The sequence below is a fragment of the Tenrec ecaudatus genome, chromosome 11 (assembly GCF_050624435.1).
Source record: "Tenrec ecaudatus isolate mTenEca1 chromosome 11, mTenEca1.hap1, whole genome shotgun sequence".
Lineage (NCBI taxonomy): Eukaryota > Metazoa > Chordata > Mammalia > Afrosoricida > Tenrecidae > Tenrec > Tenrec ecaudatus.
The window spans coordinates 69,454,979-69,473,050 of NC_134540.1; the positions used below are offsets into that span (position 1 = coordinate 69,454,979).

General features: G+C 41.8%; 1 protein-coding gene across 1 annotated transcript in view; it reads left to right on the forward strand.

Moving 5' to 3' along the window:
* Nucleotides 1-7,382: 7,382 nt before the first annotated feature.
* BUB1 (BUB1 mitotic checkpoint serine/threonine kinase) overlaps nucleotides 7,383-18,072 on the forward strand; it is a 51,506-nt gene continuing 40,816 nt past the window's right edge. The window contains exons 1-4 of the mRNA XM_075563145.1: nucleotides 7,383-7,516; nucleotides 16,245-16,304; nucleotides 16,383-16,521; nucleotides 17,210-17,406. Of these exons, the coding sequence (XP_075419260.1) occupies nucleotides 7,491-7,516; nucleotides 16,245-16,304; nucleotides 16,383-16,521; nucleotides 17,210-17,406 (422 nt within the window). The 5' untranslated portion in view covers nucleotides 7,383-7,490. The remainder of the gene's footprint in view (nucleotides 7,517-16,244; nucleotides 16,305-16,382; nucleotides 16,522-17,209; nucleotides 17,407-18,072) is intronic.

Consider the following 18,072-nt stretch of genomic DNA (forward strand, 5'->3'; position numbering starts at 1 on the left):
ACAGGGCCTTTCTAAGGCCATGCTTCTGGCTTATTTCTCTAAACTGAGCTTGGTTTCTTCTGCCTATGCTTTACAAATGTCTTTATCATGCAAAGGAATGTATATATATGCAATGCAAAATATCACAAGTTATACTACTATATTAGCAAAGTATTGTAAGTTATATTACTACATTACCTCAATACACATTGTTAACATTTTACAGTTGACAAACTGCTTCTCAATGTGTTAGTCTGGGTGGACTAGAGAAACAAATCCAGAGACACTTATATGTGTATAAGAAGGATATTTATGTAAAAGAGCAATTGTATATTGAGAAAACATCCCAGCCCAGTCCACATCAAGCCCATAAATACGGTATTAGCCCATATGTCTGATATCAATCTATAAATCCCTCTTCAGACTCACGCAGCACGTGCAATTACACTGGATGTAGGAAGAACACAGGCCAGTAGGTAGAAAGTCTTGTGGATCCATTGGCTAAGGAAACATCTCAACTCTGGCATGGGTCTCCATGTGGCTCCTCCAACTCCAGGGCTCTGGTTTCATCAGCATAGCTCTATGTGTCTTGTCAACAGGAAGACGAAGCAGAGAGTGTGTGTCCCACCTCCAGAGAGGAAGATAGGAGTTCCCAGAATCCTCAGGAGAAGGCCATGTCCACACACGTCAATGGCTATGGCCTGATTGGCAGGCTAGACTCCACCCCTTTGCAGGTTGATGGGAGATTATGGAACTGCCAGAGACCACCCCTTGTCAACTTGACACTCTTATGCAACTCTTGAGAGTTTTTGTATTGTTTTTAAAACAAAACAATAACAAAATCACAAGTGCACAAACAAAAATATTCTATGCTAACAATTGCAGTTAAATGAATGCCTATACCATAATCCTATGATTATATTCCCCCACTTATAAACATTTATAAGCCTGCCATTTCATGCCTTTATCTGCCCATTTTTGGGTATTGAATTTCTATACTGCCCACTTAAATCAACCCAGTGCTCTTAGGAGACAATCATACTCTTTGATGTGAAGAATCTTCATTCCAGTTGGAAGCTTGTGAAGTCTGCATCCATTAGTAAAGTCAAATCAGGACAGGCCATCCATAGTCAGCAGCAACACGCACCAGTTCACAGGCTGAAATACCTTCTCTTCATCTGGTCAGGTTCTGGTCAACTCAATGTGGGCTGCCTCACTTAGCCTCAACAAGGTGTCCATTGGCTGCCTGCCAAATTCTCAACAACCCTAGCCTACCTTGTGCTAGGTCATGAACTTCTGACCAGTCAACCTGCTCTCCTCTTCTCCTCTAGTCCTGGTGAACCAGGTCCACAGGCGTCAGTGGCCAGATTCAACCCGTCTATTGCTGCACTTCTCTCACTTCCACACATCAACTGGGTGCAGGTGGCCACCCAGCAAGCATTTCAGCCTGCCCACAGGCTCCCTTTAACAGTCCAGTCCGAGAGCAGAGCTTTCCTTCCAACGGTCCACATTTTTCCAGCCTCAAGCACAAATCACTAGTTCAAAATTCAAAAAGTCAAAGAGTTCATTTTTACTTCAGTCTGTCAACAGGCCCCTAGGCAAGTCTCTTCACCTTCAAATGTCCTCAGCACTTGAACACCTGCTGTAGCTTATCCTTTTAGAACCTTCTGTGTAGGTGTGCCCAATTTAAAGGCTGAAGGCAAGTAGCCTTCCAAACTCTCTATTTTTACTTCCCAATAATTTCTATCAATCATTATATCAAGAACAATAGGCAGAAGAAAACAGTCCATATCAGTACAGCCCAATCCTAAACTCAATTCTTAACAGTCAAGTTCAATCCTTATAAATCTTATCTCAATCCTTATCTAAATTATTCCATTGATACAAAATATTGCCTCAGGCCTCTGGCTGCATTTCCTCAAGCCAGGATCAGGCCTTCTATCAGCAATTTTGACCTTCTGTCAGTCATTTTGCACTAAGCAGTTCTGATATTAAAGGGGCAATTTCGTCCCCTAAGCTCAAAATACCGTATATACTCGAATATAAGCCGACCCGAGCATAGGCCGAGGTACCTAATTATTACCTGGAAAACCAGAAAAACTGATTGACTCGAGTATAAGCCTAGGGTGGAAAATGCAGAAGCTATTGGTGAGTTTTAATAATCAAAACAAATGAAAATAAAATTACTAAAAATTGAGACATCAGTGGGGTAATGTATTTAAATATTTATTTTAAATTAAAACAAACATAAAAGGACAAGTCATTTAATATTAGTAAACCAACATAGTTAGTAGAAAATAGTTTCAACAAAAACAATAAGGTATCAACAATGATACCTTAAGAGTACTATTCCCTGAGCTCAATAAGCAACCAAGCTAAAATGTAAAGAGTTAAAATCCTTCAAAACTGGATTCCTCATCATCATCCGTATCCCAATGCAGAGCTTCAGCTGGTGTGAGGTCATCATAGATGTTGTCCTCAATGAGATCGCCGTCATCAGCATCACTGCTGTCATTTTCATACAAAGCGCAGTCTTCACTGCCATCCATAGCATTACTAATACTACATTTCTGAAGCACGTCGCACCATGTCTTCTGGAATGTCTTCCCATGCATCTTGAACCCACTTTGCTATTAACTCTATGTCAGGCTTCATGAGATTTCCTCCTTTTGTTAGTCGGGCTTGACCAGATGACATCCACTCATGCCACATCCTTCGCACACGGTCTTTAAAAGGCTTATTCAAAGGTACATCCAGAGGCTGCAGTATAGATGTAAGCCCACCTGGATTAACGGCTAAAGTAACTTTACTAGATTTTGCCAATTTTTTTATGTCATCCAATAGATGGGCTCTGAACATAACCCAACCAAGTAACGATGGCTTTTTCTCTAAGGCTGCTCCTGGTCGTCGGTTCCAAATTTCTTCCAGCCATCTTTCTGTTCCGTCTTCATCCATCCAGGCTTTCACATGTGCACGCACAGTAATTCTTGGTGGGAAATTGATCTTTTTAGGCAAGGTCTTTCTTTTAAAAATGACAGGACGCAGCTTCGTTCCATTAGCCAAACATGATAGAACAACTATAAAGTGGTCTTTTTTTTTTCATTTCCTGTGGTTTTGAGAAAAATGTTTTTTTCTCTTATACTTGCCACAGTTCTGTTGCTTGGAAGATCAAAAGTCATGGCAGTTTCATCCATATTCCCAATACCTGCCAGGTCATAATTATGAATCCTTCTTTGTCTTATAATAAATGACTAGAATGACGTAATTTTTCTTCAAGGTCTTGTGGCAATTTCTGGGAAATCTTTGTTCTTTGTCTCAAACATAGTAGGCCAAATCTGTTCATCAAGCGGGTATACCATCCTGCTGACGCAGCAAATTTTTCAATGCCTGGTGCTTTACATTTGTCATCCTTAGCTATTTGTAGAGCACGTATATGGATTCCCATACGTGTTACGCAGTAACCATTTTGACAACACTCCATAACCCACTTATGCAATTCGCTCTCTAGAGCCCCATAAAAAGACATTAAACCACAACGAGCTTTTTTAGCTTTTGGAATCTATTCCAAGTCAGCCTTCATTTTCCGCCACTCCCTCACTTGCTTTTCATCAACACATTATTTCCTACTTGTAATACTGTTATTGCTGTCTTCTGCTCTTGACACAACCTTCATTTTGAAACCAGCCTCATATGACCGGCGTATTTGTTGTGGTTCAAGAGTATCCATTTCTAATAGGTTATAAAAACAAGACTTTGAAAAAGAACTTTCAAGGTAATACCCCCCCCCCGCTTCCCCCCCCTCCCCGTGACGTGTTAGCTGGGAGGAGGTGGGGGAGTCCGTGCAGGTGGGGGATGCAGGATGTGAATTAACACAGAGACCAAAGGGGAGAGACAGTGTAGCCAGATACATCCTTCCCAGTTCAGCTGCCAGCGTAAGTGAATTACTACGGGTGCTTCTGCGAATTGAGTTGTCCACGTCATAGGACGGCTTTGATTGGTTAGATGTGAGTAAACAAACATTCAAAGACCTTCATTGTTCAGCGGGGCTTTGAATGAACAGCAATCACCCACGAGTTAACGAGCGCTCGTCCCCGTGTATAAGCCGAACCCCAGTTTTTCAGCACATATTTTTTTGTGTGCTGAAAAACTTGGCATATACATGAGTATATACGGTATACATGAATCACATTCCTTTTTATCATTTCACACAGGAATAACACAAAACAACAACCAAACAAAACAATAAAAACTTTAACTTCCCATACTCTCCAAAAAACAGCCCATTAGACTACATGGCCATATCTGACCTCTGACGAACCAAAGAAGAAAAATTGCCATGAAGCAGGGGTCAAACAAGCACCCACTCTCCATCTTCATGATTTGTTTCTCTAGTACCCCACTTCTGGTACTAAAATGTATTAGTACGGGTAGACTAGAGAAACAAATTCATGTACACTATATGTGTGAGAAAGAGCTTTATAAAAAAGAGCAACTGTATAATGAGAAAATATCCCAGCTCAGTCCTGATCAAGTCCGTAAGTCCAATGTTAGCCCATTTACCTGATACCAGTCTATACATTCCTCTTCAGACTCATGCAACACATGCCATGGTGCTGAATGCAGGAAGACCAGAGGCCAGTGGGTGGAAAGTCTGTGCATCAGTGGGGGTAGAAGCATCTCAGCGCTAGTGTGGGTCTCAACGTGGCCAACTCCAGCTCCAGGGCTCTGGCTCCATCAGTGTAGCTTCATGTGCTTTGTCAACAGGAATGTCTCACTGAGAGAGTGTGTGTCCCACCTCCAGAGAGTTGCCAGAATCCTTAGGAGAAGGTCATGACCACACAGAGTCCTCATTGGGTGTGACCTGATTGACATGCTAGACTCCACCCCTTCTCAAGTTAACAGATTGTGTAACTACCACACCAGCCTTCCTCTCTGACATTCTGGTATGGGTTTTGAGAAAAAAAAGAAGAAATTAAGGCAACAGTAAAAAAATGAAAGGGAGAGATAGATAAATGAATAAAAGGCTGTTCTTTAACAGGTTTTCAGATCATCCATGATGATTGTTTCAGTTGAAATACAGGCTTGCAGGGGAAAGATCAGACGGGAGATTAGAAGGCATGTTGTCAAAGACACAGGTCACAATTAGCTAATATGTTTAAAATTATAAGATACTGGCCCTTTAGCATTTTCTGCTTATATTGACTTATAAAACTTGCCAGCCTTCTGAGACTAATTGAATTTACATGATGGGTCCTCTATCAAGATTTCCTAATCAATTACTAATTGAGCCACTACCAGACACAAAACTGCAGTTTGTATGATGAAGATATCTTAATTCCTGTGATGGTCACTTAAACCTACCACTGGTCTAAAGCCCTCAGAGTAAACACACTCTTGACAGCATTGGATACTTAGACAGACCAAAACTGATGTCCAACCTGAAAAAAAAAAGTAAAAAATCAGGACTTTGAGAGCAGCAAGACTTCCAGAAGAGGCTTAAAAAATTATTTAATTTAAGAGGCCTTAGGGAGCCAAATACTTATATACACAATCTTCCCTCAAGAAGGAAGTCATCATCTGAAGAGCTCTTCATTCTTTACTTGCATTGTCAAGTGGCCCTTGAAAATATCCTCAGAAGTAGAATGGGAAGTTATTGAGACCAAAGGGGAGAAAGACAAAAGAGAAGGTGAAGTAACTCTTTTCCAACCCACTTATAGATAAGGAGCATCAACATATTACACCATCCTTGTTAGACCTCTGGACTCCTCTACAAGTCTTTATTTTTTTATTGTATGATTCAAGAGGACTTGGTCTTTAGAGCTCCTCAGAAATCTCACTGCCTGTAGCAATGACGAAACATACAATTTTCCTCTAGTTCCTAAATGCTTCCTCATGGTCCCAATTCTACCTTACAAATCTGGCTAGATCAGAGGATGTACACTGATACAGATAGCAACTGGAAACACAGGGAATCCAGGGCAGATGACCCCTTCAGGACCAGTGGTGAGAGTGGTGATATAGGCAGGGTGGAGTGGAAAGGGGGAACTGATTACAAGGATCTACATATAACCTCCTCCCCCCCCCTGGGGGGGGCAACAACCAAAAAGTGAGTGAAGGGAGACATTGGACAGTGTAAGATATGACAAAATAATAATAATTTATAAATTATCAAGATTCCATAGGGAGTGGTGAGCAGGGAGCGAGGGGGGGGAAATGAGGAGCTGATACCAAGGGCTCAAGCAGAAAGCAAATGTTTTGAGAATGATGATGGCAACAAATGCACAAATGTGCTTGACACAATGGATGGATGGATGGATTGTGAAGAGTTGTACGAGCCCCCAATAAAATGATTATTTAAAAAAATCTCACTGCCATCGTCAATGATGACATAGTTAAAGTGCGTCTCTGATACTGTAACTATTTACAGGAGTAGAAAGCCCAGTTTTTCTCCCTCAGAGCTGCTGGTGGTTTCAAACTGACAACCCTGTGCATCATAGCTTAATTCATAACCACTACATCACCAAGGCTAGGCGTACAAAAATGTTAAAAAGTTTTCCTGCGTCATGCTCTCATCTACCTAGACTTTTCTGTTTTATTTTACCAGCGGAATGTAGGGCGCCCACACAGCCTTTCAGGGGAGTTGGAAAAACAAAACAAAGAAAGAATAAAGGACCACAAGAGTGCAAACCATCGCCTCCACATACCTTCACCTCTCAACTGTCATCGTTAGAACGTGCCCTCGCGGTGCAGTCACTAAGCCAAAACAAAATCCAGAGTTATCCATGTTTTGTTTTTTTAAGTCACAGGTGTTACTCACGCTCTGCCCTAAAGTCCCATCCCAACTCCGTGACACACCTCTTCAGGATCTGGGACGAGGATTTTAGAGGTGTGGCAGTTGGAGAAGCTTAACAGAAAACGGAGGAAAGGGGCGGCGCCCGACTCCTTGGGCTGGGTTGCGTGTTTCTCGACACCCGCTGGTCTCCTAAGCCGCAGGGCCGCAACCTCCCGAGCTCTGCGGAGTACACGATTTCTTCTGCCCCACAAATAGGAGGGCGTCCATCTCCTGAATCCGTCAGCGTGATTCTCGGTGACAGCTTTCGGAACGGGGCCCAAGAGGCGCCATCTTCAGGAGGCAAGTGCTGAGGCACAACATTTCCGACTCGGGCATTTGGAGTTAGTTATGTAAAGCAGACGAACGTTAAACGCCTAAAGTAAACCCAAAACAAAGCTCCTCCGTAACCTGAAGGGCCAGTGTCCGCCTTCCGCAGGCGCTCTTGGCCTTGACGCCCTGCGGAGAACCAGGGGACCTGCAGCGCGACGCCAGGGGGCGGGACCTGGTCGCTCGGCAACGGTTCGACCAATCGGTCAGCTCCCTTGGAGCCCAGCCAATGGCCAGGCACGCCGCAAACGCCCGGTGCGCCAACTGCGGCTGCGCAGCAGGTTTGAATCGGCGGCGGGTCGTCGTTGTGTTGCTGTTGGGGTGGCCGCTGCCTGGCCCCTGTCCTTGCGTCATGGATAACGCGGAAAATGTCTTTCAGTAAGTGCGGGGCGCGATCCCGGGCTGCGGGCGGTGGAGGGTGCTGGGGTGGGACCCCACGGATTCGGGCCTGGCCGACTGACGGCCCCAGCCTCAGCCTTGCCTCCTTTTGCACCAACCGCCTCCCCTTGGCGGTGGACTTCATCCCACGGCGGCCCACCCTCCCGCAGGCCGAGCGCCTCTCGAGAGCCGTGGGCAGAGTAGCGACCGGGAGCCGCCGGCCGAGAACCCAGCCCCGCCCTTGCCCGGGCTGCGACCTCGGTGACAGTTGGGGCGGGGTGGGTGGGTTTCGGGCCCTCGCTTAGCCCCTGTGTGGACCCCCTCGGAGCGGACCGCCCACGCGAGAGAAACACGCCCGACCTAACAGAACCTCTCTGGACCCCAAATCCTACAGAATTACTCCTACCCACAATCCCACGGTCCACTTTAAAGCGCTTTGAAGACAGTGTACCTTTAAGGAAAGAAAGCTTTGCTGCTGCTTCGGTCATTTGTTCCAGCCTGCCAATAATTTTACAGGTTCTTGCTCCTGTTTTGGTTGTTGTTATTATTATTATTACTTAGATGATCTGTCCAGATTGCGTTTCAAAATAGTTTACAGTAGTTAAATCAAACGGGTGCGACCGAAAGTCAAACTGGTTAGATTTATCCCAGTTCCTTGGCAGAATTCTCGCCTTCCGTGTGGAGACCCGAGTTCAATTCAGGTGAATGCACCTCCTGAGCGGCATCTGCGCCCCCGATAGTGGAGGCGTGTGTGCGTCTCTACGACGCTGAACCATGTTTCAGCCGAGCTCTGCACTTGGACCCACTGCTAATGTAAAATCAGTGAACACCCAGTGCACCCACCATGACCCTGCCCGCCATCAGTGACCGGGTGATGCAGGGTCCCAGCAGCCCTTCTGCTGTGCGGGGGCTTCTCAGTGCAGGGATTGAGCATGTTCCCGGTCCTGCGAGCAAGGTGGAGAGAACCCTTTCTCTCGTTTGACTAACAAGAATACACTTTTAACATGGTGTGTGAGAAAGTGGATCTCAGGTAGGTAAACTGCTACATACAATGAGAGGTTGAACATCCTTTTGTGTTGGAATCCATTTATTTCTACGATTTACAAAATTCCTACAAGTGGCTTTTCATGCCTTTTCCCCTTTTTAAAACTGGGTTGACCCTAAGACCCAGTTTCTTGAAACCCCTTTGCAACCCCAGGTTTTATGATTTCTTTTGACTCTGCTTGGTGGGTTTTGTTGGTTTTGGTTTGGGGGTTTGTTTTGTTGTTGTTTTTATTTCCAGTAACCACTGCCATCCAGTTGATTCTAGCTAATTGTCACCCTACAAGATAGAATAGGCTTCCTGAGGGTTTCTGAGGCTGTAGGTCTGTAGAGGAGCAGACAGCCTCATCTTTCTCATAAGCCCAACTATTTCTGCAGGTAAATCTAGTGATTTCTATTTCCTTCTCCCAGGAATGCAGCTCTAAGCACCCTCCTTTTTTTGAGTTGATCCTCCACCATGAGGTTCCTTATCTAATCTTTCAAGTTGCTTTTATCACTTTGTTCCCCTTATAGGTAGTTCTTAAAAGAGCATAATGTTCAAGACAGACATTTATATTAGTTAAGCTAAATAAACTAATGTTTGACTTTAAGATTATAGACTGCAATACATAAATTGTTGACTTGTACTAATAAAACTGTTAAGTGGCAAACAGTAGTGATGGTGATTGGGCAGAACTTTCAGTAACATTTATTCTGTGTTAGTCCAGGTAAACTAGAGAAACAAATCTCATACGTGTATGAGAAAGAGGTTTATATGCAAGAGCAGTTGAATATTGAGGAAACATCCCAGCCTGGTCCAGATCAAGTCCGTAGGTCCAATATTAGCCCATATGTCCGATACCAATCTATAAAGTCCTCTTTAGATTCATGAAATACATGGAATAACACTGAGTGCAGGACGATCACAGGCCAGTAGGTAGAAATTCTTTGGATCTAGTGGCGTTGTAAGCATCTCAGTGCTGGCAGGGGTCTCCACGTGGCTTCTCCAGCACCCAAGGCTGCATCAGGGTAGGTCCATGTGGCTTCTCAGGGATGTCTCACAGCAAGTCAGCCTTGTGTCTTGCCAGTAGAGTGTCTCCAAGGGAGTGAGCAGAGAGAGAGATGTCTCCTGCCTCCAAGGAGGAAAATACCGTATTTCTCAGAATTCTCAGGAGAAGGCCATACCCACACGGAGGCCACATTGGCTATCACCCGATTGACAGACTAAACTCCACCCCTTCATTCTTAATACTCTCAAGTCCGAAATTGACACCGTATAACTACACAATTCACAAAGACAGAACCATGCCTACCAGATTAATATATGTCAAAAGAAAGCAAGGAGGACATTAAAATAGTAAATATATGGTACTACAGAGCCACCATTCATTGGGCACCCTCAACGCAAGAGCTCTAAACCACAGTCCAGCAACTGCCAATTCCTGAACCTTGCGATAGTAGTCATCTGCTTCTCACATTAGGGTATTTCAACATTGAGTACAAGGGAGTCTACCAGTTCCTTAAATCTGTTACAAGTAAGTTTGAAGTAAAGTCCAGTCCACATAGTCGGGTTTCCACATCGAATTTATCTAGTGTGGCCTATGAAGATGGTTCGTGCCTCGAAAAGACAGAGAAGAAGTCCTAGTGGTGTAGCGTTTATCAGTTGGTCTGCGAGCCACATGGTCGGCAGTTTGAAACCAACAGCAGCTCCACAGGAGAAAGACCGGGCTTTCTACTCCCATAAACAGTTACAGTCTCCGAAACCCACTGAGGGTTACCATGACTCAGCATTGACTCAATGGCATTGAGTTTGGAATTTGGGGGGAAGTCTCGGAATTCTATAACAAATGACTGGTCACCAAGGGGTACATAGAAATATTGTTAAATATAGGTTGCTCCTCCCAGCTTACCCACCAACAGAACTATAATTGCCTTCTGGGAGACATACATGCCTCCCTCCTCACATTTTGACTTGAATTTCCAGCAAGGTAATTTCGGGTAACCTTAGCATAGTGTTGCATTAACAGTAAGTGAAAGGTCTTCTCCCCCTCCCTTCATCTTGAAAAACTGATTCCAGCTGAGCTGAGGTCTCCTCTGTCAAAGGTGGTTTTTAAAATATAAAGGGGGTGAGAAAATATGGTTCATGGGCTCTAGGCAGGCTTTCTACCCTGTTGCATGGTCGACCAGATTAGATCACATGACCTGAGAGCAGAAGCCTACCTTTTTCTTGGGCTTTACCTTTGGAGTAGTGAACTCATGCAGTATTTCCCCTTTTGTGATGAACTAATTTCACTTGGCATAATGGTTCCCAGGTCTATCCATATCCTGAATTGTTTCATGGTTTCATCGCTGTTCAATTAGAGATGCATGGTATTCTACTGTGTGTATGTACCAGAGTTTCATTATCCATTCTCCTGATGGACATTTAAGCCATTTCCAGCTTCTTGCTATTGTGAATTGTGGTGCAGTGAACATGGGAGATCCTATGTCTGTTTGTTCTGACTCTTATTTCTTTGGGGTATATGTCCAGCAAAAGTATGCTGGGCTTTGTCATTTTTATTCCTGATTGTTTTAGGTAGCGACATGTGGTTATACATAATTTGTAAGCCCCAAAGCAGTATATTAAAGTTCCAATCTCTCCACACCCTCTCCATCATTTGTTTTGGTTTTATTTTCCATTGTCTACCCTTGTGGGTGTAAGGTGATACCTCATCATTGTTTTGATTTGCATCTCTCTGATGACTAGTGATCATGAACATTTCCTGATCTGTTAGACATTCAAGTGCTGTCCTTTGTGAATTGTATATTCATGGCTTTTCCCTATCTTTTAATAAGATTACTTCTTTTCTACTTATTCAGATGTGATAGAATTTTGTAGATTTTATTAATTAATCCCTTGTGCCATTGCTAGAGATTTTGTGCATAAGTATTTTATTCTTAATAGGTCCCAGTCATCTATTTTGTCTTCCACTCTGTGTTTCCTTTATTACATATGGTAGTCTGTGTGTGCCCTGCAATAGGACCCCTAAGTTTGTCCATATTTTCTCATTGCTGATCCTAATCCATCTTGAGTTCATTTTTGATGATTCTACTCCATCTTGAGTTCATTTCTGATGATCTCTAATCTATCTTGAGTTCATTTTTGTGCATGGGGTGGGGTATGGGCTCTATTTCATTCTTCTGCAGATGAGATCCAATTTTTCCAGCACCATTTATTGGAAAGGATGTCTCTTTCCCATTTAATGCTTTTTTCCTTTTTTTTGCCTGTAGGTGGATGGTTTTATTACTAGGGTTTCTGTACTGTTCACTAGTCTATGTATCATTGTACCAGTACCAGGCTGTTTTGACTACTGTGAATGTGTAGTGAGTTTATGGGTCAGGCAGTGCAAAGTTCAAGGCCTCCTACTTTATTCTTCTTTTCAGAATTTCTATGCTTTTCTTGGGCCTCTTCCCTCTACATATGAAGTTGGTAATTAGTTTTTTCATTTCTTTAAAAAATGAACTTGAGATTTAGATAGGAATTGAGTTGTGATTGTAGATTGCTTTAGGAAGTATTGACATTCTCACAATATATTCTCTCATTTATGGAGGTCTCTTTTGGTTTCTGGTAATAATGTTCTATAGTTTTCTGTGTGTAGGTCTTTTGCTTCTTTGGTAGGTTTGTTCCTAAGTATTTAAACTTTTGTATGGCTATTATAAATGGCATTGTTTTCTTGATGTCTCTTTTGGAGCTCTCGTCACCAGTGTATAGGAATTGGATTGATTTCTACTTGTTAATCTTGTACCCTGCTATACTAAATTCCTCAATGGTTTGCAACACTCTTTTGTGGAGTCTTTGAGAGTCTTTCTATATAAAATCATATTGTCTACAAATAGCAAGGCTGCACTTCTCCTTTGCCCAATTTTATTTCTTTGATTTAATTTTGTTGTCTACTGATTCCAACTAAGATATCCTGTGTAAGAGTGGCGATACTGGGCTAGATAGTTGTCTGGTTCTCATTTTCTGGTGAAATGTTTTCCATTTTTCCCCATTGAGTGTGATATTGGCCTGATGGATTTTTGTATGTGGCCTTACTTATGTTGAGAAATGTCTTTTCTATTCCTGTTTTGAGTGTTCATTTTAGAAATAGGAGTAGGATATTGTCAAATGCTTTTTCTGCATTGATCAATATGATTATGTAGTTCTTATTCTTTGTCTTGTTTATATGGTGGATTACTTTGATTGTTATCTAATGATTAACTATTAATGCAAAAATTCTCAACCAAATTTTGGCAAATAGAATCCTACTTGAGCATGGTTAATTTTTTTATGTTGTTGAATTCTCTTGGCCAGAATTGTGGTAGAGTTTTTGCATGTATTTTCAGGAAGGATACCGGTCTGTAGTTTTCTGTTACCACAGGGTCTTTATTTGGATTTGGCATCCAGGTTATGCTGGCTGCGTAGAATGACTTTGAGAGTTTGCTGTCCCTTGTGTATTCAGGAATAGTCTGTGTGACAGCTGTCCCTTAAATACTTGGTAGAATTCTCCTGTGAAGCCATCTGATCTTTTATTGACTGGAAGTTTATTGATAACCTCTATTTCTTTTCTGTTTTTCTGTGTGTGTGTGTGGGGGGGGGTGTCTCTTCAGGTGTTTTACATGCTTTAACGTGGGTAGATGGTGTATTTTTAGGTGTTTGTCCATTTCTTCTAGATTAGCAAACATGCTCAGTCTTTGGAAGTGTTGTGTGACTATTCTTTTTATTCATTTGGATCTGTTGTGATGTCACCCTTTTCATCCCTAATTCTACATGGTTGTATCTTCCCTTTTTTGTCTTTGTTAAGTTTGTCAGCAGTTGATACATTTTGTTAATCCTTGCAAAAACCAACTTTTCTTGTTGATTTTTTTCAATAAGGGTTTATTTTGTTCCCTTTGTTCTGTCTGTTGAGGTGCTTTGTTAAGGTGCTGATTTTGAATCTCTTCTCATATGTGCATTGATTGTTACAAATTGCCTTCTCATAACTGCTTTTGCTGTGTCCCAAAGGCTTTGGTATGTGTTGTCGTTTGTGGTAGTTGGATGATTTTTATGTGAACTATACACTTCTGTCTAGAGGTGGAGCTAAACCTGTCAATTATGTGATAGCTTGATGATACCTTCTATGGTGTGTAAACTTTTATGAGAATGAAGGACTCTGGGAATTGCTTTCTCTCTGCCAGTTTGTCTTCTTCCTCACTGGGACTTCACTCAGACTGTCTGCCTCCAGAGATGGCCCCATGTGGGCCATCCGACCCTGACAGTGGTGATTACCTTGCCATGTTTCTTCCTTAGAGCCACGTGACTCTGCAAGCACTGACTGTGACTTTCTGCTTCTGTGTCAGCAGCATGTGACTACATGAATCTGAAAGAGACTTATTTACTAGCATTGGACTAAGGGACTTGAGTTGGACTAGGCTGTGATGCATTCTTGATATAGAAGGACATATTGATTTATATGAGTGCCCTGGATTTGTTTCTCTCGTCAACCTGGCCTAACACATCATTCTCATTTGCTTCAAGGAATATCTTCATTTCATCCCTTATTTGATCTACTATCCAGTTTTTAAGTAATATGTTATTCAGTGTCTATTTATCTTTATATTCCAATTCTTTTCCATTGTTCATTTCCAGTTTTATAGCATTCTGATCTGAGAAAATGGGTTTAGAATATCAGTGTTTTTGAATTTGTTGGAGCTTACTTTGTAGCCTAATGTGTGCTCTATTCTAAAGTGTATGCTGTGTGCACTGGAGAAGAATGTATACTGTGTGATGAAGAATTCTACCAATGCCTCTGTCAGAAATTGATCAAATAGGTGATCAAGATGCATTCATAATTATTGGAAGTTGGAATGCAAAAAGTCAGAAACAAAATGGAAGTTAAGTTGGAAAATATGGTCTTGGTGATATAAATGAAATGGACAATCACATGATAGCATTTTGCAAGACCAAAGACTTGTTTCTAGCAATTTTCAGCAATACAAATGGTGACTATACACATGTACTTCTCTAGATGGAATATACAAAAATCAGTTTGTGTACATCTATGGGAAGAGGTGATAAAAAAGCTCAAGATCAGCAGCCAAAACCAGACCCCAGGGACTCACTGTGGAACAGAGAATCTGTTGCCCTTATGTAAGTTCAGGATAAAGCTGAAGAAAATGGAAACAAGTTGGCAAGAGCTATAAGATGATGTTGAGTATATTTTACCTGAATTTCAAAAACATCTCAAGAACAGAGTTGATGTATTGAACATTAATGATAGATGACCTGATGAGCTATGGGATGACATCAAGAACATCATACATGAGGAAATCAAACAATCATTAAAAAGACAAGAGAGAAAGAAAGAATCAAAGTGGATGTAAAAGAGGATCTGAAACTTGCTCTTAACCATAGAGTTGCTAAGGCAAATGGAAGAAATGATGAAGCGCTGAACAGAAAATTTAAAATATACAAACTTTCTATGGGAAAAAATGTTGAACAATGTAGGATGCGCCAAAAGAAGATGAAGAGACTACATCGAATCACTACCTGAAATATCTAATTGGCATTCAGCCATTTCAAGAGATAGCATATGATCAAGAACCAGTGATGCTGAAGGAAGCGTCTAAGCTGCACTGAAAGTATTAGCCTAAACAGAGCTCCAGGATTAATGGAATTCCAATTGAGATGGTTTAACAAGCTAATGGAGTACTGGAAGCACTCACTGGTCTATGCTGGGAAATTCGGAAGACAGCTAGTTGGAGAACTGACAGGAAAAGATACTTTTTGTACCCATTCCAAAAAAATTAAAAAGGTGACCCAATAGAAGGCTCAAATTAGAGAACAACGTAATTGATATCACACGTGAGTTAAATTTTACTGAAGAGCATCCAGGAACAGTTCATTGACAGGGTGCCAAAGGGTCAGGCCAGATTCAGACAGAGGAGGATATGAAATAAGGAATGTGATTGGTGATGTCAAATAGATGTTGACTGAAAGCAGAGAGTACCAGGAAAATGTTTACTTGTGTTTCATTGACGTATGCAAAGGCATTCAAATGTGTGGGTCATAACAGAGTGGGAATTCCAGAACACTTCATTGTGCTCCTGTGGAACTTGTACCTGGATCAGGGGGCAGTTGGCCAACAGAACAAGGGGATGCTGCGTGGTTAAAATCGGGAAAGGTGTGCGTTGGGATTGTATCTTCTCACTGCACTTTCCATCGGTATGCTATGCTGAGCAGATAGTCCTAGAAACTGGACTCTGAAGAAGAACGGTTGGGATACTGCCATTTTTTGTTTTGCCTCGGGGATGCTGTGTTTTATTCAGGCCTAAAAGGAAGCCCTGGGCTCTCTCACCGCTAGTCAGAAGTCCCCTGTGAATCTTGTTTCCTTCCTTGTCTTAGCGATAAGTCTGAGTCACTCCTACACCTTGATCACCCCATTGGGGTGAGGAGCAAACTGTTGACAGGATGGTAGTAGGCCCGCGGAACGTCACTGGAGATAAAGCTGCAGACCCTCTTCAGCACCCTCCCAGTCACTTCCTAGGGCTAATCTCGGGGTCTTGTTTCCATTTTGGAAAATCTTACATTCTTATGTCTCATTTGAATTAAGATTTCTGTTTCAAATGATAGATGCTTTATAAATGAAATGTATTTCTATTTTTAGAGTCTATCACTAATGTTCCATGTACGTGTTTGTCTCTCCCCTAGGATGTTTGAGGCCCATATGCAGAACTACAAGGGTGATGACCCCCTTGGTGAATGGGAAAGGTTAGCATTTAGTTTATCTTGCTCCTTTAAACAAACTAGTTGCTGCTTTGAAATTTGACATTATCGATGTTTTTCTAGTTACATGCAGTGGGTAGAAGAGAACTTTCCTGAGAGTAAAGAATACTTGACGGCATTATTAGAACAGTTAATGAAGACATTTTTAGATAAGAAGAATTATCACAATGACCCAAGATTCATCCATTACTGTCTAAAATTTGTAAGTATACTTTCAGATGTATAATCAAATCTATAATCGCATTAAATTTTTGCTTCCTCGCCCCACCTAGATTTTAAGATTATTTTACTATTTCTAAAAATTGCTTTCAAATTAATCCCAACTCCTGGCAGCCCCATGTGTTGAGGAATAGAACTGTGCTCCGTAGGAGAAGGGCCAAATAAGTAAACCTTCTCAGCTAAGAAGGGGGATTCTGGGGCTACATTAAATTCATTGTGAATAATTAATGGCCTCAACTCAGAAACTATAACGAGAACATGTCCTCGGTTTAGGGCTTGAGAGATTTGGGTCTCGGTAACCTGAGAATAAAGCCTTAAGGTCTGTGAGCTGTAGTGAAATCATGAATGGAATGAAACCGAAAAACACGTGGATTTGCTCACTAAATTACACTAAGATGGGAGGCACCCCATAGAACGCCATAATGCTCAAATTAAGGCAAAATAAAGAGTTTACGTAATCAATTCACGTGGGATGCACTGCCTTGAGAAAGACCGTGGGTAATGTTCAGGCTGTTGCATGTCAAGGATAGGAAGGAATCTCACCTGTAAGAAACATGTATCCTTCTTCATCGCAGAGGCATTTGAGGAACCTGAGCCGTGAGGCTGAATGAACCCTGGGCCAGCTGTAAAACAGATTTCCTTTGTTTTTCCCCCTGTTTGGCCTCCCATAGGCTGAGTGTAACAGTGACCGTCATCAGTTTTTTGAGTTTCTGTACAACCAAGGGATTGGGACCCTGTCATCGCCTCTGTACATCGCCTGGGCTGGGCACCTGGAAGGCCAGGGAGAGCTGCAGCATGCCAGTGCTATTTTTCGGAGAGGACTTCAAAACAAGGCTGAACCTAGGGAACTGCTGCAGCAACAGTACAGGTGCTTATAAGAGAAAACTCCTACTTTGTCATGTACTGCTTACTCCAAAATTTCTTTTTTTAAAAGTGTCATCTCTTTGTATAGGGAAATTCTCCATGTGGAAAATGTAGGTAATATAGGCAGGTGTAAAGAAATAGAAACCACCCAGGAATATTACTGTTAACATTTCCACGCATTTCCTTTCAGTATTGTTTCCTACACCTGTTATGTGAATCTTTGTGTTTCTATGTTTTAACAGTACATCTTACCAGATGTCTGGTTCTATACACTGAACTTCACACTACTCTTAAGAAAAAAGAGCTTTTATACTACGTACACAATGGTTGTGGAATCTGTCAGAGTCATAGCCTAATTTAACTACTCTCCTATGACATTTAACTTATTTCCAACATTTTGATTTTTTAATTTTTATAGAGAATGACATAACTTTGATTTTCTTTCCAATATTATTCTTTTTCTGTGGTTAAATACACTTCATTGAGGAAATTTTGCAAGTACCAAAAACTAAAGAAAGAGAAGAAACTTTTTGGCATTATTTTGTGTGTGCTTGTTACAAGTTTGCAAGCATCCTTTACATACATAGGCAGCTTTGTATCAAAGTCGTTTTTTTATAAAAGAATTTCTCAAAGTAGTTCCTATTTTATATAATTCTTATGGATAGATTCT